General features: G+C 37.8%; 2 protein-coding genes across 2 annotated transcripts in view; one reads left to right on the plus strand and one right to left on the minus strand.

Moving 5' to 3' along the window:
• Positions 1-31: 31 nt before the first annotated feature.
• LOC125345540 (leucine-rich repeat-containing protein 72-like) lies at positions 32-8,689 on the plus strand (the record flags this gene model as incomplete). Its single annotated transcript, XM_048337670.1, has 4 exons — positions 32-173; positions 1,095-1,247; positions 6,920-6,947; positions 8,082-8,689. Coding segments are annotated over 4 exons (489 nt in total), but the record flags the coding sequence as incomplete, so codon positions are not given.
• A 221-nt stretch (positions 8,690-8,910) lies between these two features.
• Ankmy2 (ankyrin repeat and MYND domain containing 2) overlaps positions 8,911-27,782 on the minus strand; it is a 32,188-nt gene continuing 13,316 nt past the window's right edge. Inside the window, exons 3-10 of the mRNA XM_048337667.1 lie at positions 25,028-25,166; positions 22,419-22,517; positions 20,471-20,631; positions 16,441-16,655; positions 15,582-15,717; positions 13,584-13,712; positions 12,257-12,386; positions 8,911-9,920 (exon numbers count right to left, since the gene is read on the minus strand). Of these exons, the coding sequence (XP_048193624.1) occupies positions 9,745-9,920; positions 12,257-12,386; positions 13,584-13,712; positions 15,582-15,717; positions 16,441-16,655; positions 20,471-20,631; positions 22,419-22,517; positions 25,028-25,166 (1,185 nt within the window). The 3' untranslated portion in view covers positions 8,911-9,744. The remainder of the gene's footprint in view (positions 9,921-12,256; positions 12,387-13,583; positions 13,713-15,581; positions 15,718-16,440; positions 16,656-20,470; positions 20,632-22,418; positions 22,518-25,027; positions 25,167-27,782) is intronic.

A 27,782-nucleotide genomic window follows, 5' to 3' on the forward strand; every position in this document is an offset into this window, starting at 1 on the left:
CTGAAATATCTCCTATTTCGTCGTGAAATAAAGGAAACTGATTTTGAAATCTGATATCTTTGATTTGGATTCTTCGTTTGTAGGTCTTTACCAAAACCCTTTGTGCCAGTATAAGCTGTACCGTTTATACATCATTTACCATCTTCCAGGAGTCAAGCTGCTTGACAGAAATCGTAAGGTCTCCTTCCTCCTTGCAGAGAAATACTCGATAAGCATTGTCATAACACAGTAGTTTTAAGATGCAAGGGAAAAAAGTCTGAAAATGTGTCTTTGTAAAAGAATGCTGCTGAATAAACATAAATGGAAGTTCTTCAGTGACTTAATTTTACTTTTTTTCCCTCTCTGAAATTGAACCTAGTTTAGAAATCCACTTGCCCATCACTTCATGGAAAGACCATTGGGCTGAGAGTGAGGGACATCTCCTTATGGTACCGCTTTGATATTGGTGTGCTGGATGACCCTGTGAGCCCACACCCTTACATCAAAAGTCAACACATTGATCTCACTCTCTTAAGGACTAGACTCTAAAACTTACTTTCTTTGGAATCCATGCATATTAAAAATCAATCACAATTTCACACCATTCTTATAAATATATTTTTTCTAACATGTTTGCTTTCTATGAGCCCCATACACCCAATCAACCTCAGTGCCTCTGTTTTACAGCTCTGTTGTCTATATCTCTCTCCTTAATTTCTAGCTCTACAAAATATTCTTCATACTTTGTTACTGACTAACTTCTTTCTATGATGACATATCTAGAGCTCATGGTTAAGGTCTCTTCTTTCCCATAACATTGAGAAAATGTGGGTATGCTCCAGGCTTGGTGACCCAGAGAGACGCCATCCCTGGAGATGTGTTAGAGTGTCTGCAGGTAGTTGACTGCAGAGTTGAGCCCTGCCTTGTGATGTGAAAGGCATATCGATATATGCGAGCCACTTATGGATTGGGGAGCTAATTGGGGTCACCTCTTTATGGATCTATTTTGACAAGATATTCCAACATGGCATAGTCAACTATTTGGTTGTATTTTGAGTCACTCTGCCTATCCATTTGCAATCCTAGGCACTAACCTTCCCTCCTGTATTTATCAGAAGTTACAGAAAAAGAAAGAAGATCAGTGATTACCATTTTTGACCACAAAAAAGCTCATATCATGCAATCAATTGCATTTGGAAAAAAAGTAGATTCTTCATGGAACCCCAAATTACCATTGCAGCAGAAACTAGTTCGCAGGCTACCATCAGGTATTTTGAACAAAAAAGATATTAAATAAAAACTAAAGCTCTTTAAAATTTTAGAAAACTTGTTAAAAGAATATAGTAACTCTAGTTTAAAATGAATACTTAGTGTAACAATATCTAATTAGTCTCTAATATTGTGCTTGATAATTTTATTAGTATATATACTTCATAATTTTATTAGTCTAGTTAAAGTGAATGTTCAATTTTCATTTGTTCATATGCACTAAATTTAATAAAGCAATATAATGATCAGATAAATGGCCTTTCCTTGGTATCTAGAAGAGTATAAAAAGATTAAAAAAATAAGATGGAGCTATTAATATTACTACCAGGAAAATAGTTCCTTACTTATATTATGGTGACAAAATTTTAATGGTATAGAAAACAATATTAAGAAGAAATGAAGGTCATTTACAATTTTACTAGCCATAAATAAGCACTCAGTATTTTGGCTATAGCCCTATACAATGTCATTTACTGTGAATTTAACTATTTTCAGTAATGTTTAATTACTTATCATTTAATTTCTTAGATGTGACAGAAATTCAAACAAAGCAGCTATGGAGGCACATATCCGTGTGTAATGTTAGCCCTCAGCAGGCAAACAGGAGAATGACAAGTTCTAGGCTGTGTGAGATTCTGTGTCAAAAAAGAAAGAAGAAAATAAAGAAAAAGGGAAGGGAAGGGAAGGAGGGAGGAAAGAAGGAAAGAAGGAAGGGAGGAAGAGAGGGAAGAAGGAAGGAAGGAAGGAGGGAAGGAGGGAAGGAGGAAGAGAGGGAAGAAGGAAGGAAGGAAGGAAGGAAGGAGGAGGGAGGGAGGGAGGAAGAGAGGGAAGAAGGAAGGAAGGAAGGGAGGAAGGAAGGAAGGAAGGAAGGAAGGAAGGAAGGAAGGAAGGAAGGAAAGAAAGAAGGAAAAGAGAAATCTAAACAAATGGGTTTATTTTTCCCTCATAGCAACTCTTGCCTCCGTAAGAGGCAGAGTATACAGGGTTAGTGTGAAGTTCCATGACATTGTCAGTGTTCAAGAATACAACATTTTTTTAAATTTTTTGCTACTTTTCTTTTCTTTTCTTTTCTTTTTTTTTTTTTTTTTGGCCAGTCCTACGCCGTGAACTCAGGGCCTGAGCACTGTCCCTGGCTTCTTTTTTGCTCAAGGCTAGCATTCTGCCACTTGAGCCACAGCGCCACTTCTGGCCATTTTCTGTATATGTGGTGCTGAGGAATCGAACCCAGGGCCTCATTTATACGAGGCAAGCACTCTTGCCACTAGGCCATATTCCCAGCCCCTGCTACTTTTCTTAGTGTGCTTTATGGTTATGAGGTGGCAGCTACATCACTGAACATCAGATCTCTATATCAAGAACAAAGAAGAGGGCTGGGGATATGGCCTAGTGGCAAGAGTGCTTGCCTCCTATACATGTGGCCCTGGGTTCAATTCCCCAGCATCACATATACAGAAAATGGCCAGAAGTGGCGCTGTGGCTCAAGTGGCAGAGTGCTAGCCTTGAGCAAAAAGAAGCCAGGGACAGTGCTCAGGCCCTGAGTCCAAGCCCCAGGACTGGCCAAAAAAAAAAAAAAAAAAAAAAGAACAAAGAAGAGATGAAAATGGTGCAAAATAAAACCCCATAAACCTTTTCCTTATGACACTTTGCTAAATAAATGGCATACACTCAAAAGAAGATAAACATGGAATTTCTATTAAATCAAAAAAAATTTTTGAAGAAAATATCTAGAATGTAATACAGAGCAAAAGGGGATGAATTATATTAATTAGAGGCTGAGACAAGGAGATATTAGAAAATCTATACATTAGTTGTTTCTGAAGGTGAGAGAACAGAGGTATTATTTGAAATGATAATGACTGAATATTTTCCAAAATGAATAAATTAAATGAATCCTTAGATTTGTGAGACAAAATAAATTCAAAGACATACTGGACACATAATCAAAAAATACATATACCAAGGGCAAAGTGATTTTAAAGCAGTAGCAGTCATAGGAAAGGAAAGTCAATTACTTAACTAAAGAGTAAGATTCCTCACTGTGTTCTTGGAGAGCTCAGATGGGGCTCTGCTGCTCCTCCACCATCTTCTTCCCTCTCTCTCCTCGCTGTGATAATGGCAGTGGAAAGGAAGTAGTATAATGCTTTTAAAATGCTCAAAGGGAGCTGGGCACTGGTGTATCTATAATCCTAGCTGCTTAGGGTTGAAATCTGGAGAATTGAGATTAAAGCCACCCTTGGCAGAAAAAGCATTAAGACTCCATTTCCAATTAATCAGCCAAGCCATACTGAAGGCACAGTTCAAATGGTAAAGAGCCAGTTGTGAGCAAGAAAACCAAGTGAGAGCTTGAGGCCTTGAGTTCAGTCATGGTAGCAGCACATACATGCATGTGTGTGCACACACACACAATGTTGAGGATAAGTAGTGGCTACCAACCAACTAGGTTACTAACAATGAACAGAAAAGATAAAGAAAAACAATGAGGACACATTGAGACTATTTCCTCAATTTTTTTAGGGTGAAAATTCCATAGGTGAGAGAATACTAAAGTAAACATCTATAAGCACCTGTGCTTTTCAATAATTAATATTCAGTCACATTCTCCAGCCTCCAGTGAGGAGGCTTTGCCTCCTTCCTCATTCTGAAAGGGCCCGCCTCCTCAGGGGCTTCTCCTCACACTCATTGGTTAATCCAATCCACAGGAATCTGGGAAATGGATGTGATGTGGGACCACTGAAATGTTTCTGGAGTAGACTTCACAACACAATTGAGAATTTCTCTTCCCTGTGGCTTTAGTGCTAAGCCAGTCATACAGTGGAATGCCTGGAGTCTCTTCTATTTCTATTGGAATGAACTAATGTCTGCAGGACAGGCCATGGGTACAGAAGAACAAAGTATAGAACAGTTGGGTCTCAGTGGTTCCTCAAAGAGCACTAGGAATTTAGTGAAAATGAAAATTCTTCCCCAATTTCCTAAACTATCGTCGCAAACATCCAGGTGCTATCTTGTGTTGTTTGGGGTTTTGTTTTTGTTGGTGGGGTTGAAAAACTCAGGAGTTCCTACATGCTGGGCAAATGCTGTACCACTTGGGCTATTCTTCCAGCTCTGCTGTTTGTTGTTTAATTTTGGGATGGAATCAAACTAACTTTTGGCTTAGGATGATCTCAAACCCAAGACCCTCCTGCCTCCATCTCCCACGCAGCTTGGACAACAGATATGTACCTTCACCCATAGCCTAGCTCAGTTATAGTTTAATAAGTCTTCAGGTGATGATAGCATATACTCCTGATAGCGAGCAGCCCACATAAGGTAAGAGCCTGGTCTTGGAACCAGACACTCCTATATTCAAATACCAGCTCTGCTGATAATTAGAAATTTTAGTCTAGACCTTAGTTTTCTCCAGCTTTCTGATTTAAAATAGGGTTATCTTCCTTGGCCATTGTGATGTTAAATACTTAAAAACTGGATATGACACCTAACAAGTGTTCACTAAGTGGAACTGTCAGTGTACCAACCACATTCTTGGTTTTCTTTTTGCTTCACATGAGACGATGTTTCAAACTGCATGTCAGTGTTATACAGAGGCAGGGAAGGAATCTTTGGAAGGGGAGCTCCCCCCTCAGAGAGCTAATGTACAGCTCTAACAAGGTACATGGATAGACTCATCTGTCCTCCAGTGCTATCATTGTGATAGGGGAAGGAGGGCACAACCACTGCTGCTTTACATTGTCTCTACTGTCCTCAATCCTAGAATAATTAGTGTCCTTTCTATTCTTTGTATTCCTCTGAACCATCAAATGAAAACCAGAGGAAGAAAATACCAGGAGTATTTCATTGCATTCAAAACATTTTCTTCTGAATATGTGTTCGTTTTTATTATTGTTTTTTCTGAACTTCCAAAGGCTATACAAAAGGGATACAGTTCTAAAAGAGTGTTCATAATGAGAAAATTCAGTATTCATATCATTCATTGATGAGAAAAAGAATCAGCTCAACTTTCTTGGAAGACCAAGTGGCAGTATATGTCAACATGTAGCATGTGTAACTAGACTGGAAATCTTTCCTATAGAAATTTCTGCACACATGAATAAGAACATGCCTCCATAGAAGGCTGTTCACTGCAGTGTTTTTTGTAATATAAATGTGGTAGATATAATTTGAATGGTTACTTGTAAGCAAATATTCTATTATGGTACATTGGTATTAACTAATGGTCCCCTTGTAGAATTATTCCATTATTCCGTGGTATGTTTGGAATATTTAAAAATACATTACAGAGTAATATGATATAACAAAATTTAAATTTTATCAGCAAGTTTTATGCCTGTGTGGGTAAATGCAAATGTATACACACGTATAAACTCAAAACTCTTAGAATTTTTTTTAATGTTAGAGATTGAACACAGGCCTTATACATGCTAAGGATGAACTCTGCCCCCTAAACTCCACCCTCAGTGCTTCTTAGTGATACTTTTGCTCAGAAGCATGGGGATGGTGAAAGAGTTATTTCACTTTTTACACCTTGTTTTCTTGTATGTCAAATCTAAAATGTCAAACTCAGAGAAGCAGAGAACAGAATGAGGGCTGCGAGGGTCTCCGACAAGGAAGGTATGGGGAGATGTTTGCCAAAGGGACAGTTTCAATTATGCAGGACAACACATTCTGGAGATCTAATGCAAGGTGACTATACAGAACAATATTATATACTTGAAATTTACTTAAATGTGTTCACCATATATACACACACTCAACATCACCATAAAAAGTTAGCTTTGTCAAGTGATGAGTATGTGAATTAGCTGTGACTTTTATTGTATACTTTCAAAACAATTATATATTATATATTTATATATACTATTATTTAGTTGTACATCTAAGATATGTATAATTCCAATTCTTTTTTTATTCCTCAATATTATCAGGGGAAATGTAGAAAAATAGGGGCTGGGGAGAGCCAATAGGCATGGGAGTCACTTGTGAAAGAACAAGTCTTAAGTTTCTCAAGGCAGTAGTGGATGCAGGCCTCTTGTGGACCGACTGGCAAGAGCTCATACTGTGGGCTTTAGAGACCCAACAGGTGCTGGAAAGTTCCATTGCTAGCCCAGTACTAATCCTTCTGGAGAGAAATAAACAAAGCGATGACATTCTGGAAGATATGGCAAGAGCTTCTAGGCTTTGAGGTCTAGTCCTTGAGCTCTAAAGCTAGAGGAGATAGGGATTCTTATGAGCTGGGATTTGTTTATTCTCTTTCTTTGAAGTAAATGCCAAGAATCCAGATGGGCAAAATGGCCCTTGCATAATTCTCTTCATTTTGGAACACTTGTCCATTTAGAGTGAGAACAAAAAAAAAAAAGGTACACTTCTGTAATGTGAATTTCCATATCTAATTAGAAAAACTCCAACTCGGAGTTAATTGGCAACTAAATTGATTTAAGCATTCTGTTCTTAAATCCTATTTATGATTTGTCTTTTATTAAAGAATTTGTCCTCAAACATAAAACAAAAAAACCCAGCCTTCCTAAGAGAAATTTTCAGTTTAGGGCTGTCAAGCTATTTCTGATAATTTACTTGAAATCACAAAGCTAGTCTTCTAGTTATAGCATTATTCCATTGTTTTCCAATGCTAAGAAAACATTTGAAAATCACTAACTGAAGTTTTCTTTTTCTTTTTTAGATTTTGCGTTTGGGGATAGTGTAGACAAGTAAGTGGTTTTCTTTATATTTTTTTACTTTTATTGTCATATTAATTTATAGTTATCTTGTCTCTAATCTATCCCTATTCCTAGAATAGATTTTTCTAAAACAGATTTTGATAAGTTGAAAGTTCACTAACAGGAAAATGGCTATTTTTCTATGGTAAACAAGTTCTTGCTATTTACTCATAGTTGATATATTTAGGTTTTTAATAACCTTGTATAAATGAAAAGGTGATTTCATGCATAAAACATTAAAACGTGTTAAGAATTATTAGCTATTCCAAATGAGGGACTTTCCTTATTTACTTTTCCTCTAAATATGTTCAGTGGAAGCAATTATCATGTAGATTAGCATTTCACACTCCCTAGAATTTACAATTTCAAAAGTAAACACTTCATTAATTCTGTGATATTTGAAATTTGTGAATACCAATGAGTTTTTCTCTCTCTCTTTTTTTTTTTTTTTTGGCCAGTCCTGGGCCTTGGACTCAGTGCCTGAGCACTGTCCCTGGCTTCTTTTTTGCTCAAGGCTACTCTGCCACTTGAGCCACAGCACCACTTCTGGCCGTTTTCTGTATATGTGGTGCTGGGGAATCGAACCCAGGGCCTCATGTATAAGAGGCAAGCTCTCTCGCCACTAGGCCATATCCCCGGCCCTACCAATGAGCTTTTAAATTACTGTTCTTTGCATTTGTAACTTTTTGTTGGATTCAGTGTTGAAAAATATCATTCTCAAAATATGTCTACTCTATTTTAAAAACAACAAACCACACATACAATAAAAATGTTGCTTAGCTTGAACATCATTTGCTATTGAAGCCAACATGGACAGAAAAGTTTGAGAGATTCCATAACCAGCAAAAAGCCAGGCTGGAGGCATGGCTCAAGTGGTAAACACTAATTGGGAGCAAGCAATAGTGTGAAACACTGAGTTCAAGCCTCACTACCACCACACAAAAAAGGAAGTCATTTCGTAGTAAAGTCTATAACTTATTTATGAGTGGTACTCTACTACAGTCAGTACAGAAAAATTCAGAACTGGTATATGGCTCAGATAGAGCACTTGGCCTACTATGAATGAGGCCCTGAGTTCAATACCCAATTTGATTTTTTTTTCTCACATAATTGGTATTTGTACAGGACTGTGTTTGAGGACCCAGAAGATGCTGTGTTTGTAAGGTCCATGAAGAGATCAATAATGTCTTTTTCTTCCTTGAACTGGGACACCGTTCCAACACGAGAGGAAAAATATCTTCAAGAGGAAGGCACAGAACCTGCTAGAATGTTCACTCTCACACTGAGATAACCCAGAATTTCCAGAAATCCTCAGAGCTTTCAGCCCACCTTAAGGTTCCTGGTAACATAACACATTACATATTTGCTATGACTTCAAACTTCTAAATGTAAAGAGAAACACCAAGATGAAAACCAATTTGCACACTGTAAGGTTTCTTAAGAACAAGATGGAAAAATTGGATTACTAAGATGAGGTGAGGATTATACTCATCTTGACATCAAATTACGCATTAAAACCAGCTTTCCTTTGTTCTACAACATTTGCAGTTTCTTGCTATTTGGCATAGGTTTTAATACTTACCACTCCATGACAATAATAAATTATGAAAAAGGGTAAGTTATGTTCATAGGTGTGAGTTATTTTTAAATCAACACAAGAAACTCTGAAAAAGAGGAAGACCTTCAGATTATCCAAGCTCTATGAAAACACATGTACTAAAATTTACAGGCTTGTGGCCATTTTTTTTTTTTTTTCTTTTTGGCCAGCTCTGGGGCTTGGACTCAGGGCCTGAGCACTGTCCCTGGCTTTTTTTTTTGCTCAAGGCTAGCACTCTGCCACTTGAGGCACAGCACCACTTCTGGCCATTTTCTGTATATGTGGAATTGAACCCAGGGCTTCATGTATATGAGGCAAGCATTCTTGCCACTAGGCCATATCCCCAGCCCACTTCTGGCCTTCTCTAAACAACAGTTCGTGACACGTAGTTTCTCGAACGGAAGTGGCCTGTGAAAGGCCAGTGGGAGGGTAAAAGTCAGCCTTTTAGGTGGAATATGGCACCAGTTTTACAAGAATGGTTTATACGGTATATGTAGCCAGTATTTAGTCACAAATTTTAAAAGAAGTGCTTAATACATGTCCTAAGATAGCCCTTGTTCCTGTCTCAGTTCCTGTGATGGATGTGACATTTCTGAAGGAAGGTACAAATATTCTCTATAAATGTAGTGAGAATATCTCTGCAGGAACCATGCGAAGTTCAAACTTCTCAAGCTAGTTCCTATATAAAACACTTGGATGAACTACAGCAAAGATCTTTTAACATTGAGCTTTTCTTCAACTTATTAGATTTGAATAAGTAGAACTTCATCACAATAAATGCTATTTATATATATTTTATTCACATATAAGTTAGGATTTTTTTTTAAACTACCCATCTCTGTTGCCATAAAGATTTTCTTCTCTCTCACGCCTGTGCTGTTGGGTCCCTAGAGTCTACATTTCTTCTCTATGGGGATTCATTTTCCTTTCAGGCAAACTGCTGAGGAGTCAGCCTCAGAAAGAGAATGGAAATGTTTTTCTTGTATTTTGAAAGATAAATCATTCTATAGGAATAGCTGTTCAATTGGGGAACAGCAACCAATAGGAAATCAGGGCATGGTACACAGAGCTTTGTCATCCCACTGAGGTGCCCTAGCAGGTCTCACGAGGCAATGAAGATGTGTTCATGTGAGTCGGCCAGCTGCCTGCTAGCAGGAAGACTGTCCAAAAGCTGGCAAAGGTTACATGGCCTTACTCCTCAGATAGCTGAGGACCTGTGGAGGTCTCCACTGGCCCTTCGTCACTTCCCAGAGATTTTTTCTCCCCTTGCACAGAATCTTTCGGCTTGGAATCCTCTTGGGAGATACTTATGTCAGCCTCTGCTTGTTCTTCATTAACACAATTAGAACTGACATTGAGTTTTCCATCTAAGGGGAAAAGAAGGCACATTTTATAGATATTCTTAACGCTTTACATATATTAACTTATCTCTATTATGTCACCATTGTTTTCCAAAGGGAAAACATGAGAAGAAACATTAGGTTACACAGCTTTAAGGCCATGAAACCAGAAGAATCATACCGAATTCAGTCTCTAGCCTCGCAGCCAGGCCTCTCAATCAGGGTAAGTGTTGAGGACTTGACAAGATTTGCATTCAAGTACAACTTTCCTTTTAATTAGTCTGACATGTTGGGTAGGTGATTACCTTTCACAAGCCCATTTTACATTTCTGAAGAAGAAAGTGTTGTGACATTTAGAATACTTTGAGGCACATGGCTGATGTTAAACATCTGGGGTTCCCATTCTATTGATAATCCTACTCTTTCACAATGACACACATGAATGCCTATCACTCTCAGTCCTCCGCACATGATAATGTTTGCCTAGAAAACAGAAAGCAAGGCCTATGTTCATGGTAATAAATGTTTTAATTTTGTATAAATCATTCAATCACACCAAGAGTGTTTCTCAATCAAGTAGCAAAAAGAACACTGTCACTTCATGAGTGGAGATAGAGGAGGCAATTTTTTCAAAATATAAACACTACCGAAGGATTCAGGAGATATTCTCTGGGATAAGGCACAGGTCTAGGGATAGTTGTCTCCAGTGTGAGTCACTGCTGAAGCAAGTCACTGTTTCTGAAGAAAATAATTTATCTCGAGATAATAAAAAAATAAGGTAGAACTCATTGCTCTACTGCGTGAAGAAATTTGTATAGATCTGCAATTTATAACTTATAAATACACTTGTTAGTTGAACTGGAAGTATAAAAATTTAGAAACTTGTGATCCTCTGCTGTGACTAGCCTAAACCTGTGCTAATTATTCCCTATGAGGGACACCATAGAGTCCATGTTTCTTTGGGTCTGGCTCACTTCACTTAGTATAATTTTTTCTAAGTCCTTCCATTTCCTTACGAATGGGACAATGTCATTCTTTCTGATAGAGGCATAAAATTCCATTGTGTATATGTACCACATTTTCCTGATCCATTCGTCTACTGAGGGGCATCTGGGTTGGTTCTACATTTTATCTATGAAAAAATTGTGCTGCAATGAACATTGTTGTGCTGGTGGCTTTAGTGTGTTCTTGTTTGTGGACTTTTGGGTAGATGCCCAAAAGTGGGGCTGCTGGGTCATATGGGAGCTCTATGTTTAGCCTTCTGAGGAATCTCCATACCGCTTTCCAGAGTGGCTGAACCAGTTTACATTCCCACCAACAATGAAGTAGGGTTCCCTTTTGGCCACATCCCCTCCAACATTTATTATTGTTATGAACACATAAGATGATGCTAAGTGAAATGAACTCCATGTTATGGAAACGACTGCTATGTCATTGTTGTAATTACTTCCAACATGCCATGTGAAACCGTAGCTTCTATTGTTGATGATCCTCTTGTATCCTCTTCCTGTGGTTGTACCTGCACTATCACTGTATCTTATCTGAGTACATTGGAAACTGTATATACTGGTATTAGAACTAGGAAAGTGAAAGGGAATACCAAAATCGAGAGACACAGGATAAAAAGACATGACTACAAAAGCAATACTTGAAAAACTGTTTGGTGTAAACCAACTGAACAACTCATGGGGGGAGAGGGGGAGGGGGAGGGGTGAATGAGGGAGGAGGTAACAAACAGTACAAGAAATGTATCCAATGCCTAACTTATGAAACTGTAACCTCTCTGTACATCAGTTTGACAATTAAAAATAAATAAATTAATTAAATAAAATAAATAAAAAAATTTTAAAAAATTTTAGAAACTTTCAGCTGGGCATCAGTGGCTCACACCTATATTCCTAACTATTCAGGAGGCTGAGAAAAAGGCAGAAGTGTCCCTGTGGCTCAAGTGGTAGAGCACTAGCCTTGAGCAGAAAGGCCCACAATTCATAAAAAAAGTAAATTTTTACACTTATATTTTACAGTATCTTGAAGTCTTCTTATAGACATTTGAGAAAAGCATTTCCCTGTTCAAAGACCTTAAAGTCCTTCTAAATAGAATATGTGATTACCCATTATTCCAGGTTAGTCACATGAGGTAGTGAAGTTGGGGAATAAATCACAGTCCTTTGAATTTTATGTCTCTGATTTCCAGTGACAGCTCAGCTGGCTACATATTCTATGCAGTACCTCAAAGGTTAAAAATGGGTTCAATTAAGTGTGATCCTCATGTAGGGAACCCCAGATTCTCTTCATTTCCTTTGTGCTCAATGTTAATCTCACAGCCTTTATTTCCCCCCCAAAGAAACCAAATGAATACATACTCTTCTCCTCTTGACATTTTTCTTTGCCAGCCTCTGACTGTTGCTTCTCATAAATGTCCTTCAGATTCTTACAGATTTTCTTATGTGTAAACCAATGTGCTTTCTGGCAAGTTTGGTTGCAATATATTACCTGAAAGCAATGGCAGATTCTTCATTTTAATCAACTATGATATTAAAGCCAAAGTATTCTGTAAAAATGTTAAGTTTCTCATATTTTATTTTAAAAATATGATGTGTATTGATCATGTACTGTTCGGTTGTAAGTTGATGGCGATTTGAAACTTTTAGCTTATATGTTAAAACAATAATATTAAACAAACTATATAAGACTGTTAGAACCTACTGTGTAGCAAAATTGAAATGATAATATGACAAAGAAAAACAATAGTTGTCTCAGAGGAAGCTAGGGTCAAAAAAAAAAATAATAGAATAGGGCAGATAGGAGGGAGGTAGACCCTTTAAGAGTACGGCTCAGGGCTGGGGATATGGCCTAGTGGCAAGAGTGCTCACCTCGTATACATGAAGCCCTGGGTTCGATTCCCCAGCACTACATATACAGATAATGGCCAGAAGTGGCGCTGTGGCTCAAGTGGCAGAATGCTAGTAGCTTTGAGCAAAAAGAAGCCAGGGACAGTGCTCAGACCCTGAGACCAAGCCTCAGGACTGGCCAGAAAAAAATAAAAAAAAAAGAGTACAGCTCAGAACCCAGCAAAGGACATAGAAGTAATGGAAGCCAAAGGAAGCAAAGACCCTCTGAGACTAGGACAGTGGAATAAGCAAAGAAGTGAGAAATGTCATACAATCTACTAAAGAACTTCAGCCTGGAAATTGGTAGGGCACCATTTCCTATGGGCTAAGTGGATGTACAAGACACGTTTGCCATATCTGGAAATGACAAGAGCATAATTTGCCCTTTACAAAGGAGTGTAGCTCCTAAGTTATAGCTTGTTGACAGAAAAAAGTTGTAGATTTAAAAGGAAGAATTGACAAAGTGTAGCATCAACATCAAAAGGGTTAAAATTATGTATTTATGAATTATCTTAACACAGGTTTTCATATCCGCACGAGAGTCAGTCCCCTTATTCTCTAAATTTTCTCATAATTTCTCATGTTCAGCCATTCATACTCTTTTTTCCTATGGGGTGCTAAGCACAGAAACTGAGACCAAGTAGTCATTGGGCAGAAGATAGGGCACAAATCTACATTTAACCTATAATGACTACTACATACAACACTTTCCCTCATAAGAATTTCTTGGCACACACTGTTAGGTTTACAGAACATTAAAACCTGGCTATCAATGAAGTTAGAAGAATTCCATTCTTACCATTTTGCATACAGAACACCTTTTGCTGGCTCCCTTTTCTCCACAGGTAGTACAAAATTCTACATCCACAAAACCCACCTGACCAGTGATGGCTTGGGTTAGTACAGCGAATGCAGTGGGATCAGACCCCTAGAGTAGATATAAAGAGGGCAAACAAACTTGTAATCACCATAAAAGACTATAGGACAGCCATGTTGTCTAAAAACACACATGTGGAGAGAAATCATTAAGTTAGTCTTTTTGCAGAATTTAGGATATAAACTATAAATAAACAATACAAAACTAGATCACAAATCTTAATAAAGAGAAACCGCTCCCTATTTTAAAATGAAAGCATTTTCAACTAAGATTATTTCATAAGTATATGCTGACCTCAGATAATAAAATTGGGAGTAGAATTTTGTTTTGAGAAATGACATAAAATATTCAAGGCTGGGAATATGGGCTAGTGGTAGAGTGCCTAATTCATATACATGAAGCCCTGGGTTCGACTCCTCAGAAGAAGTGGCACTGTGGCTCAAGTGGTAGAGTGCTACCCTTGAGGAAAAAAAAAAAGAAGAAGCCAGGGACAGTGCTCAGGCCCTGAGTCCAAGCCCCAGGACTGGGTGAGGGGCGGGGGGGGGGAATGTCAATCAAATAAAGTATCTTAAAAACAAAATTCAGATTCTGCAGGACAGATATAGAACACATCAGAAATATTTCTATGTGAATTCTTCAATTTCGGTGCCATGTAATTGTGTTTTTATCGACAGCAAGACTCTGTTAGGTTACCACTGTACATATGTAGGAGTGTGTATTGCACATGACATGCCAATACCTGTTTTATTTTTCACAGAGGTAGTTAGCATCTAAGTTTCTTTTATAACCATTTGTTTCTTTTTTTTTTTTTCTTTTTCTTTTTTGCTAGTACTGCAGTTTAAAAGCAGGGCCTCCCACTTGCTTGTCTAGGAGGGCCTGCCTCCCACTTGCTTGGCTAGCAGGGCCTCCCATTTGCTAGGCTTGCTTGCTTGCTCACCACACTGGTGCTCTACCACTTCAGCCACACCTCCAAGCTAGCTTTGTGCTGGTAATTTTGGAGATAGACAATCTTGTGACTTTTTCTGCTCGTACTGGCCTCAAACCACAGCACTATAGATCACAGACTCTCGAGTAGCTAGGGTTGGCCATGAGTCACCAGTGCCCAGCATAATCATCTATTCCTATTTACTATGCTAAGGAGCTCCGAACATCTAAGAAAGGATCACAAAAGGAAAAAAACAGATGAACAGAGGAAGTGGTGCTGTGGCTCAAGTAGCAGAGCTCTAGCCTTGAGCTGAAGAGCTCAGGAACAGAGAGAGCCCAAGCAGAATTCAAGCCCCACCACAGACAAAAAAATAAATTAAAAAATAGATGAACAGAACGGTTTAGCAGGCAAAACTATCACTATCTTTGTTCTTTCTTTTCTTTTTTCTTTTTTCGCCAGTCCTGCAGCTTGGATTCAGGGCCTGAGCACTGTCCCTTGCTCCTTCGTTTTTGCTCAAGGCTAGCACTCTGCCACTTGAGCCACAGCGCCACTTCTGGCCTTTTGTATATATGTGGTGCTGAGGAATCGAACCCAGGGCTTTGTGTATACGAGGCAAGCACTCTTGCCACTAGGCCATATTCCTAGCCCCGCACTATCTTTGTTCTTAAAAATTCTCTGAACTGGGGCTGGGGATATAGCCTAGTGGCAAGAGTGCCTGCCTCAGATACACGAGGCCCTAGGTTCGATTCCCCAGCACCACATATACAGAAAACGGCCAGAAGCGGCGCTGTGACTCAAGTGGCAGAGTGCTAGCCTTGAGCGGGAAGAAGCCAGGGACAGTGCTCAGGCCCTGAGTCCAAGGCCCAGGACTGGCCAAAAAATAAATAAATAAATAAATAAAAATTCTCTGAACTAACAAAAATAAATGGCAAAGAGAATAGGTTATGGTAATTAGATCTTACTGAAACAGTTCACTTAGTAGATGGGAGCCTTACAATTTCAACAGGAGCAATGCTTCGAACCAACTGCTGCAGGAGGGTCGCTTCACAGTAAGGAAATTTTCTGATACTTTCTCTAATGATCTTTTCCTGATATACTGGAAAGCCATCAGATGCTCGGCCTTTTAGCAAGCTGGAAGACATACATTTTAAAAGTAGTTAGAGCTGAGTCACTAAAACATTCCCTTCCAGTTAAACCCAATAGCTTTTAGTAGTTTCTTCTTTGCTACTTAAGGTTTTCATTGTCTCTTCAAATCACGAAGATGGACTCAGTTCAAATTGCTGTTTAACCTGAACACTAAACTGGGCTATAATAGGTTTCCAGGTGCTGAGGCTCATATGTAAATATGACCCCAACCATAGAAAGGTAGATGCTTATCTGGTTACTTATTACCATGTCAGTTATTTTTAGAAGAATGGAAACTCTCATTGAGTCACAATCTACTGCTTTGATTCCCATTTGTCAGTAAAGCTACAAAAGAATTTAATCTCTGGTTGTCTGAGCACAGGATTTCACAATGTTCTCTGAGATATGGTAAAAGAGATACACAGACTGCCATTATGAATGTAGAGTGGTACTTATAGCATAACACAGTCTCACATTTGGAGCTGAGCCATTTTCTAGCTGTATGATATTACATGTTTCCTTTTTAGCCTTTCAAACCTAAGATTCCTCACAAATCATAACCAAATCTCACCAGATCTAATACTGCCTCTTGTCTCTTACAGCCTAAATGTGAGCCCAACAATGTCACCTGGTGCTAAAATGCTTAATTTTAAATCCACAATTAGGCTCTATATAATAATAAAATATCTACTTGAGTGCATTTGATACATGACATGTTTAAAATAGTACCTTTTGATTAGAGTGTCCAGTTTGTTGTCCCCATCTTTTAAGAAGTTAATGCACTTCTGAAAGATACAGCTTATATAGTGCATTTTCATAGCCAATACTTCATTCATGTCTCTTTGTTTCATACACTTCTCACAAATTAAATCCATCACCTTGTAGCATTTATTCAAGGCTGCTTCATCTGCCAGCAGAGGATTCTCATTTACAAGTATCACGATCTAGAAGACATTCAAAGTATGAACTTAGAAACTGCAGGAGGGCTGGGGATATAGGCTAGTGGCAAGAGTGCCTGCCTCGGATACACGAGGCCCTAGGTTCGATTCCCCAGCACCACATATACAGTAAACGGCCAGAAGCGGCGCTGTGGCTCAAGTGGCAGAGTGCTAGCCTTGAGCAAAAAGAAGCCAGGGACAGTGCTCAGGCCCTGAGTCCAAGGCCCAGGACTGGCCAAAAAAAAAAAAAAGAAACTGCAGGAGATGCTTCCATATATAAATTAGGTCAGGTGATTTCAAGACATGATCAAAGGAAATTTTTCTTAGAATCATTCAGCTACTGTGCTGATTCAAATTAGCATGTAAGTTGTCACTGATCATAACAAAGTAATGCAGGAGGACCTTATTAAGTTAAAATGTGACCTGCCCTATAATTCATGACAAGGAAAATTCCCATTAATTCTTTTATTTATTTTTGTCAGTCATGGGGCTTGAACTCAGGGCCTGGGCACTGTCTCTGAGCTTTTTTGCTCAAGGCTACCACACTGCCACTTTGAGCCCAGCACCCCTTCCAGTTGTCTAATGGCTAATCAGGGATAAGAGTCTCACAGACTTTCTTGCCTAGGCTGGCTTTGAACCATGATTTTCAGATCTCAGCCTCTGAGAAGCTAGGATTACAGACATGAACCACCATCACCTGGCTCTCTAATTCTTATTAACTATAGGTGAGAGATTTTGTAGAAAGAAGTCTAGTAATGAAATGTGTTCCATTTCCAACTACATATCTCTGTGGAAATTTTCCTAAAGATGCTTTCAATCGTCTCCATAATGGGAATTGGTTAAAGAGAAAACTATCAATAGTTCTGAAAGGGGAAATAGCAGAGAGTTATCACATTTATACATTATGAATCCCACATTTCCTACATTTACACAAACAAAGCTCAAATTTAGTGTATTGAGAAATAATTTTCATTGGCTTTGTTAAAGGATAGGTTACCTGAAGTTCATCTGCATGTGATGACCATAGAGGTCCCTGGTGGCCAAGTGTACAATATGGGTATAATTGTACACACAGCCCATTCAGTACTTGCTAACCAATATACTACAGGTAAATACTGTGCCAGGAATTGTGAATGTCAGGGAGTAACAGGTAGTAGATTTCATGAATCACATTCTTCTCTTGATCTGAAGTGAAACCCATGCCCAGCTACACACTTGGAAATTTAATAAAGATTAAATGTCCATGAGAAGTTAAAAGAGAATTTTCTCTTATTTTTTTAACACTACTAAATTTAAAATCTAGCACTCAATAGTAAATTATTAGGCTTAATGAAGAAAGTATAATCAGAATCCTTACTGATACATAAATTTGTTGATTACTATTTCTAATAAAACACATATTAAAAATTAATTTGTTGCCAGGAGCAGGTGGCTCCTGTAATCCTAGCTACTCAGGAGGCTGAAATCTGAGGATTCTGGCTCGAAGCTAAGAAAATCCATCAGACTCTTATCGCAAATTAGTCACACACAAAAAAATGAAGTTGTGGCTCAAATGGTAGAGTGCTACCATGAGCAAAACATTCAGGGACAGCACCCAGGCCCTGAGTTCAAGCCCTAGGACTGACATACACATACACACAACAAGGACTGCTGCCTTAGAATATGTGCATCTAGTGGATTTTGAATTTTTTAATCCCTTTTCCTCTTCTCTTTTTGTTTTTAATTCATGGTGAAAATCAAAACTAGTGCCTCAGGAGAGCAGGCAAATGGTCAGTCTGAACTATATACCCCACACCCCATATCTTATTTTGTATATTGTCAAATCAACAGCTCTGGGGTTGAAAATTGTCTTAATCATCAAAGGCAGAATTGCCCTACTTGGACCTGTCTCCTGCTCTCTCTGCTATTTTTTTTTCTGGCATTCTGTCCTTCTCCTAGGTTATAACCTCTGGTTTCTGGCATCCCCACAACTCCCTAAGTCCCTTTTGAAAACAAACACATCCTTACTGCTTTAGCAGCCAATGCAGGCACAAATGAAGCTAGGTCAGATGCCAGGAAATGAAAAGGTGAATTGTGTACTGTAGAGCACTTCTATGCTTATCTTAAAAGGAGTTTGACTTCAGACAGTAGCTGTTTGTTACTTTTTAATAATACTTCCTATGAACAAGCAAGCTACTTTGAAAAGGGGTAAAACAATTGAAAATGGGCCACCATAACAAAAGCAACTGGGCAGCTTTTATATCCAAGGTATAGATAAAAGAAAGGACTTCAAGGGAATAAATTGTTTATACCTACAATATAGCAAGAACTGTCCTGAAGCAAGGTATTAGAGTCAAACAATAGTCTGTTTATAAAACTCAATACTTCAGAAAGTATTATGCCAACAATTTCATGTTATATAACTTTGTAATTTATTGTCTACATACAACTGCCCTCATTCTAATTTACTCTAAATATATGTTCTTAAAGATTACTGAAGAATAATTCTTAGGTCATTTGATGTTGAAAGAGTAGATCCCATGTAAACATCACAAATCATTCCAGATGTGAAGAAAAATGGGGGAAAGGGAGAAGAAAAGGTAAGTAGGGGATGAATATGATGAAAGTAAATTATATGTATATATGTGCAAATACAAATACTGAAACCCCTTACAGTGTACAACTCATAAAATTAATTTTAAAAATAATTGGAAAAAGGCATTCCAGAACCTTTTATATTCTCAAGAGTCAGAAAAAAGTCAGTGAATTGGAAATATGGAGGGAACGTCTTCAAATTGTTCCAAGCTGAACTATTCTATAATGCACAGGCTGAGTAGAAACAAGGGAAAAATAAAGACTCTTATTTCAAAACTGGTTCCCACACCAGCCTGTGTCACGGCCTAACGGCCACAGGGATGGAGTTGCTGCTATTCCCAGTTCTCTTTCCTCAGTGTGTGCTGAAAAGAAAAGTAACTAATTTGGGTAATTACTGGAAGAACTCTATTACTTAAAAGCTTCAAATAGCCACTAGCATTAAATGTGTTCACAGCCAGGCATACATGGCTCAGGGCCTAAATTCTAGCTACTCAACAAACTGGGAGCTGTGATCACATTTCAAAGCCAGCCAAGTGAGGCAGAAAAGTCTATGTGATTCTTATCTCTAGCCAGCAAAAAGCTGGAAGTAGAGGTGTGGCTCAAGTGGTAGAGTACCAGCAAAAAAGCTAAGGAAGAATACCAAGGCCTTAAGTTCAAACCTCAGTAACAGCACACACACACACACATGCACATGCAAATGTGTTCTTGATGACATTACAGACTAATTCCTGGAAGACTAATTACTGGTGTAGCTATTGATGGTGACAGACCTAGATCCTCTTTACAAGTCTAACACACTAGGCCTAGCCACTCTGAACCCTGGCTGCTAAGGGCTCCTAGTGGCCTTATCCAGAGAACCATCATTTCCCAGAGTCCATCTTTTTTCCTTCTATCTAAATGGCTCCCTTTCTCTCTGGAGACAGGCATGACAGAATGACAGAATGATGGATACAAAGGCCTGACTTGCCGCTCTCAGGAACCATGCTCAGTCCAGATGTGCCTACAGGATGAGGTATAGTTATGTTTGAGACTAAACCCTCCTGTTTGCCTACCTTTCCTCCAGCTTCTGACAGATTCTCTCACTATCTGCAAAGACCATTCCTTTACTGAATCAACTGAAGAAGGGAGTCCAATGCAAACTCCATATCTAAACTCTGCCCAAGACAATCATAATCCCATATAATAAGAGCAATTGAATTCTAATGCAGTATTGAAATAAAAATCAAATACCATAACCACCACACTACCTTGACAGGATGAAGATTTGTGGTGGTGATAATTTTGTGCAGTGGGCCTGCCAACTTTGTGGGCAGTTTGGGTTCTTTATCCAATCCCTGGGGTTTAGTGTAATAATCCAGTCTCTCTCGAGGAAAGAAATTGTTGATTATGGTCACACAATCATGTTGACCTTCAAATAAAGAAATAGAAAAGTTATGATTTTATTATTAAGCGGTAAGAAATGAAGTATACATGCATAAGTAACTAATTTTCCAAGAAAGGAGAATAGAAGAAAAGGAGAAGAGGCAAATACTTCAGGAAGTATTATTTATAAGCTTTCGAAAGTGGAAATTCTAAATATGAAGATTCTGTAATTTACAGAAAAGCAATGCTCAAGTTATAAATGACTTGAAAAAGTATTTAAATATTTTTATCCTTCCAGCTACCCCTATACAAATGATAGTCTTGCTTATCTAACCACATGTAGCTATATTACATACCATTTATATGATATATAACCTATCTTTATTATAATAACTTTTTAACTAATTTCCCCTTTAGCCTTGAATTTGAGAGAAGCTTGACCACTTTGTAAAGTAAATTAGAGAAAATATTTTGCTTCCATAGGCTTAGAATGCACATTATGGCTTCTCATTGACGTTTAAACCACTTCCCAGAGACATTTCTAGTGTCAAAAAGCAGAGCACTGGAGGCTCGTACATGTAATCCTAGCTACTCAGGAGGCTAACATCTGAGGACTGAGGTTCAAGGCCAGCTCCGGCAGGAAAGTCCATGAGATTCTTATTTCCAACTAACTACCAAAAGGTCAAAAAGAAAAGTGTAGCTCAAATAGTAGAACATTAGCCTTGAGCACAAAGGCTCAGCATCAGCACTCAATCCCTGAGTTAAAGCCCCAGAACAACAACAACAACAAAAATCTCCTTCCCTGGCAAAGTTGATAGCCTGCACATTCCTGTTGCTTTCCTCCTAGAAAGCAAGCAGAGCATTGAGGACACTCTTCTCTACCTGAAGAGGGCTGAGGCACTAGCAACAGTGAGTCCTGGGAGCATAGTAGCTATGGCTCTTATTTCCAAAGACTGGTCGGCACTGAGAAACCTGCAGGACCCCTGCCCATTAGTGCATGGCCCTAGAGCATCTACTTGATCCTGCCAACAAGAAGTGACCTGAAGGAGAATTGCACTGTGGCCCAATGTGACCCTGGTGCCTGAGGCTGGTAGTGGGCTTAGTTTGTCACTGGCAGCTTCTGGGAAATCCAAAGTTTCACAACTTCTTCTTGTGCCTTGGCTGATTGGTGATGCTGAATCCAGGTATAGACTAGCATTGTCAGACAATCATAGCAGCTTTACTTGGCTACCTAGCAGATGCACCACTAAGTAGCTAAGACTATGCAGTGCTCCCAAAAGATGGTTTATGGGTTTGAGGTGTCCTAACAACATGAACTATACCAACTCAACAACTACCACCACCAGTACAGATAAATGAACAAAAAATATCCCTTAAGCAAATTATATATATATATACACATATATACACACACACACACACACACACACACACACACACACACACACATATTAGGAGGGCTTTCAAAGACCACAGTAAGATTCAAATTTTAAAAACTAAGAGTGGTGAACTTGTTTACTACTGAGAACCAAATTTATAATGTAGATCAAATAAAGGAAACATTTCAGAACAATTTAAAGATAGAAACCACAAGATAATTGAAGTCATCCACAAAAATGTAATACTAAAAAATTAATGGAAATCCCAGATACAAGAAAATAAGAACCGAAACAAAGTGCTGTATTCCATTACAATAGACTAAGTGGACTGTAAACATTTTGTTTCTTTTGAAATGAATAGAATGATATCTGCAGTCTGGTAAGCAAAGGGGTATTTGTTTTAGAAAGGAAAGTTGGAGAATGATCCTATTCAAAAAGTCTAGCAAAAACTTACCCACAAAAGCTGCCATCTGAGCTGCTGTTCTCCCTACAGAGTTGACCACATCTGTCTCTGCCCCAGCTTCCAACATAACCCATGTGATGTCTTTATTACCTAGAGTTAAAAAAAAAAATAGACTTACTAACATCAAAGCATGCACAAGTGAAATACTACCAAGCTTTTGTGGCTCACACATGTAATCCTAGCTACTCAGGAGGCTGAGATCTGAGGATTGGGGTTCAAAGCCAGCCCAGCAATAAAAGTCCCATGAGACTCCAATTAACCACACACACACACACACACACACACACACACACACACACACGTAAATTATCTGCACTTTCTTTTACCTAATTTACTTGTAGGTGCCCATCATGTGGATTTTTAAAATATGAATCATAAATACAATAAAAAGTAAAAAGCTACAGAGCCTACTTTAAAAATAACTTAATAGGGGCTGGGAATATGGCCTGGTGGTAGAGTGCTTGCCTCATATATATGAAGCCCTGGGTTTGATTCTTCAACATTACATATACAGAAAAAGCCAGAAGTGGTGCTGTGGCTCAAGTGGTAGAGTGCTAGCCTTGAGAAAAAGAAGCCAGGGTCAGTGCTCAAGCCCTGAGTTCAAGCCATAGGACTGGAAAAGAAACAAAACTAATAGTCTAGATAACAAATCTGGCACATAAAAATGGCATGGAATTGACTATCACTTTTAAAAATAAAATAGAATGTGTTTTCCTAATGATAGTGCTTAGTATCAAAACAAACATGTAAAAATAAAGAAAGAAGAAAGAAAAATATGAATCGAGGTCTTCCTCTAATAGCCCACAGATCCCTACATCCCTCATACCTACAGGCTATGGATAACATAATAATAATAAAATAACAATAATATTAATAATCATCATCACTGAGGATCCATCTTCCTAGAGGCTTCCATCTGAACATCCATAATTAATCTATTCTTTTTTTTTTTTTTTTTTGCTAGGGCCTGAGCACTGGTCCCTGGCTTCTTTTTGCTCAAGGCTAGCACTCTGCCACTTGAGCCACAGCACCACTTCTGGCAGTTTTCTATATATGTGGTGCTTGGGAATTGAACCCAGGGCTTCATGTATACGAGGCAAGCACTCTTGCCACTAGGCCATATTCCCAGCCCCTAATCTATTCTTATTCTTTTAAATCATTACAGATAGTTTTCTATTAGAAGCTATATTTAGTGAATAGCATTTTCTACTCAGTTTAAACAATGATTTTCTTAGAGACAGTTTCTGAGAAATACGGATAGATTAAAGACTATGCATCTTCAAGATTAGACTAAATGTATACCCCAAAACTGTGAAAAAAAAGGAAAGTGATAATTTTTTACTCTAATTTGAAAGGTATAAAATGATAGTTTGTGATAATAGTTTAATTTCTTGGACTAATACTGAAAATGCCTTGTATGGACATCATTCAGCTGTATTTCTCTTGTTCTCTATCCTACTTTTCATTGCAGTACTTCTCTTGTTCCTCTGATTCACAAAAATTCTTTAAACGTAACAATATGACCCTTTAAGATATACAGTTAACATCTGCCTTCATTTCTATTCTAACTCCATTTATTATATAATCCAGATGTAACAATTCTGGTTGTCCTCTTGGATGTTATCTTATATGTAATACTTAGAAATGGTTTTGTGTTCCAGGATTGGTGCTTTTAGATTTTAGATTGGTGCTTTTAAAATATGAGATTATTGTATTACAACTATATTTTCTTTTAAAAATGGTAACAATAACAACTTTGTTGAATTTTAGATTATTTTTTAATTTATACAGCAAATAATAAACAACATGAATAAGGCTCCACATGGCTGGTAATATTAAGTACATAAATTCCAGGGAAGCAAAAAGCCAGCTCTACCATAAGCAGCTGCTCAATGAAGAGAACAAAGAAATAATTACTTCCAAATAGGAAAATATAGCATATCAAAGGAACAAACTTTAAAGAATAAATACAGTTCCTCAATTCTAATAAAATGTTAAGAAAAAAAACAATTAAGTCACTAAAGAAAGACTACCAAATTAAATATATAATTTCTCTCACCAATTTTAGAATTTCAAAAAGCAGTCTCAAAAGCTAGGCACTGGTGGCTATTGTCTACAAACCTAGCCTCTCAGGAGACTGAGATCTGAGGATCATGGCTCAATATTAGCCCAGACAGAAATGTCTGTGAGACTTATATCTCCAGTTAACCAGCAAAAATACCAGAAGTGTTGAGTTCAAGCCAAGAGGCTCTGAGTTCAAGTCCCAGGACATACTCTCTCTCTCTCTCTCTCTCTCTCTCTCGCTCGCTCGCTCACACACACACACACACACACACACACACACAATCCCTATTCCTTCCCATAAAACTTCATCTTAAAAATACTAAAATAAGAACCCATTTGATTTAAAATACACATGTACTTAAACATATATAGAGAGATAACTAATAACACACACACACACACAAATCCCTATTCCTTCCCATAAAACTTCATCTTAAAAATACTAAAATAAGAACCCATTTGATTTAAAATACACATGTACTTAAACATATATAGAGAGATAACTAATAGCGATAGAGTAAAAGCTGAAACTTCACCAGAAAGTGCAGCAAACATGAGGGCTGTGTAACCATGTTCGTGCTGGTGACAATTGACATCGGCTCCATGGCGTAGAAGTAATTTGCACATATCAAGTTTTCCTTTGTAGGCTGCATGCATTAAAGGAGTCATTCCATTCTTTAACAGAGAGACACAAATGTGTGAATTATACACATGTTCCTTCTTATTCATGAATATAGATATGAATTAATAAATCTTTACAATCAATGAAATACTGTATATCTAGTTCCCCACTTGGATCTTTCATAAACGTCTGAGAAAAGAGATGGTTTTATTGCCTGAGCATTTTGACAGACTCACACATAGATTGAAAGAGGGTATGTTTAAATTCACATGACTAGCAAATGGGTAGGGTAGGGATCAGAACCCAGATTTTCCAAGGTTCTTACCTCTACCAAGTATCTATTTCCTGGAGAAACAAATGGACAAACAAATGCAAAAAAAAAAAAAACAACAAAACCTTAAAATAAGTGGAATGCTTACTGAGAAAGTTGAATATCTCTATAGATATAGATAACAATGGCTATTATAAAGATGTTAAATAAATGAAATCCTCTGTTGAACTGGAAATTTTCCATGAACTAATGCCAATGGGCGGGGGGGGGGGGGAGATGTGGGAAATGTCTACTATAGTCATTTTCATGTTTTTAAACAAGGATCCCCTAAGTCACACATATATATTTTATTACATTATGATCAGATTGTGAATATGATTGCATATAGAGAAATGGGTAGTATTCACACTAGGCTACATTCTTTCGTCTCATATGCTTTATGCATATCTAGTGAAATAGTTAACATTTTATGCACTGTCCACCTCATACTATTTGGTAAGTAAATTTCCTGCAAGTCAATTTTCTCAGTAACTGTTTAGGATGAAAACCTCCCTAAAACATATCACTTTACTTCCATAAGTCTCAGGTTATCCTGTTCTTGTTGATTACAGACTATTACTATTAATAGAGCCTATCATCTTGTTTATATAAAGCTATATTATTTTTAGAGATTTACTGACAGAAGAATTAAAGGGAGGCTAGGACCTTTCAGAAACTTATACAAGAAACTCAGTAGGAGTAATTAATGGTTTTTGAGGACTGTCATGGAAAATTTAGGTGATTATAACTTTTAGGACTCCTTTGTCTGGGTATTTCTATAGGAAGGGGATATTTGTTGGAAATGGGTGGGAAGATGGGAACAGTAGAAATTTCATTGTATACAGGCAGCTAATGAGTGCTTTAGAAAGAGTAAATGACTTCCAAGTTACCTGTCTTTCAATGAAGCAAATATGAGAGCCATAAGGGGCATGAAACCTAGACATAAGAGGGCAGTAGAAGATATGGAGGAGTGGAAGCCATGATGCTATCCATGATGCTATCAGAAGGGCCATCACAAAGAAACAATCAACTATTTCTTTTATACATTTTTAATATGTGGAGCTCAAGGTACAGTTCACTGATAAAGCATGTGGTTTACATGTTCTGGGCTTAACCCCCAACACCCCTAAAAAATTAGCAATGGTGGCGAACAAATAACTTACAGCTTAGTAAAATGACTATCAAGAAGCTGAAATATGTTTGGCCAGGGCAGAAGGACTGTCAAGGGGGAACAATGAATGGAGAAAGGGTGGGCCAATAGTCATAATATACAATGTATACAGGTGAAATGGAATAAAATAACTTAAGGATATTGGTGGGGTTGGGAGAGATGGGAGAGAAACAATGGTAGGGGTAACATTGATCAAGACGCACTATACTTATAAATTGATGTTTATTGTAACTCTCTACAACTTTTTCTTTAATTTAGGTCCCAGACTTACTCTGAGTTTAACATTTTCTATTTGTCCAGAATGGACAGGCAGCCAACCGTCCTATAACTAGAAGTTATCTAGTTTTGAGAAAAAAAAATAATCTTGGAACTACATAACTGCTTTATCATTCAAAACAAAAATCCTTGAAATATGATGTGACAAACTTGAGAAGGGCAAAGAGCTGTGGAAGGCTTTTGGATCTAGCACGGTCAATTGTGCTCATTTATTGCAATAGTCCTTATGAATCACTTCTGTAATTTATCTGCCTGTTTTTACTCCCTTCCGTCTTAGGTTTTTTTGTTCATCTGTTTTAATTTTTAATCATCTTCTCTTTTTCCTTATTCTTTCTCATTTACCTTCTATCACCTAAACATTGTATTTTAGACACAACCAATAAAAGTCTCTTTCAAAATGGCCAAGAGTTATCTCAATTACATCATTTGCTGTGTAATCTCTGCAGCTGTTGTTCCGTCCAGTTCATAATGCACATAACATAATGGGTACTTTTCCCATATCAGTTTCAGTGCTGTGCTAGATGCTTGAGGTATTAAAAATCAACCTTCTGGTAAGGAAGTTTCAACTTGCTCTTTAAACAATTTACTATCACATATATTTTCTTATCTCAGTTCAATTTTATACTATACAAATTTACAGGCATGAAAAGGGAAATGTTTAACATGTGAGCACACCAATTACTATGCATGCTGGTCCTGGTACCGTATCTTATGGAAGTCTATCAGTGGAATAAAAAAAAAAATAAGGAACAAAATTAATAAACATTGATGACCTACAGAGATAAGAGGCTATAAACTTTTCAGTGTTATAGCACTTTGTAGTATTTTAATATAAAAATCCAGAAATGAAAATGAATGATTCAAAACAACTTGTCGATTTAATAAACCAAACTGCTTAAAATAAATTGCCTA

Source organism: Perognathus longimembris, unplaced genomic scaffold (assembly GCF_023159225.1).
Source record: "Perognathus longimembris pacificus isolate PPM17 unplaced genomic scaffold, ASM2315922v1 HiC_scaffold_5901, whole genome shotgun sequence".
NCBI classification, from domain to species: domain Eukaryota; kingdom Metazoa; phylum Chordata; class Mammalia; order Rodentia; family Heteromyidae; genus Perognathus; species Perognathus longimembris.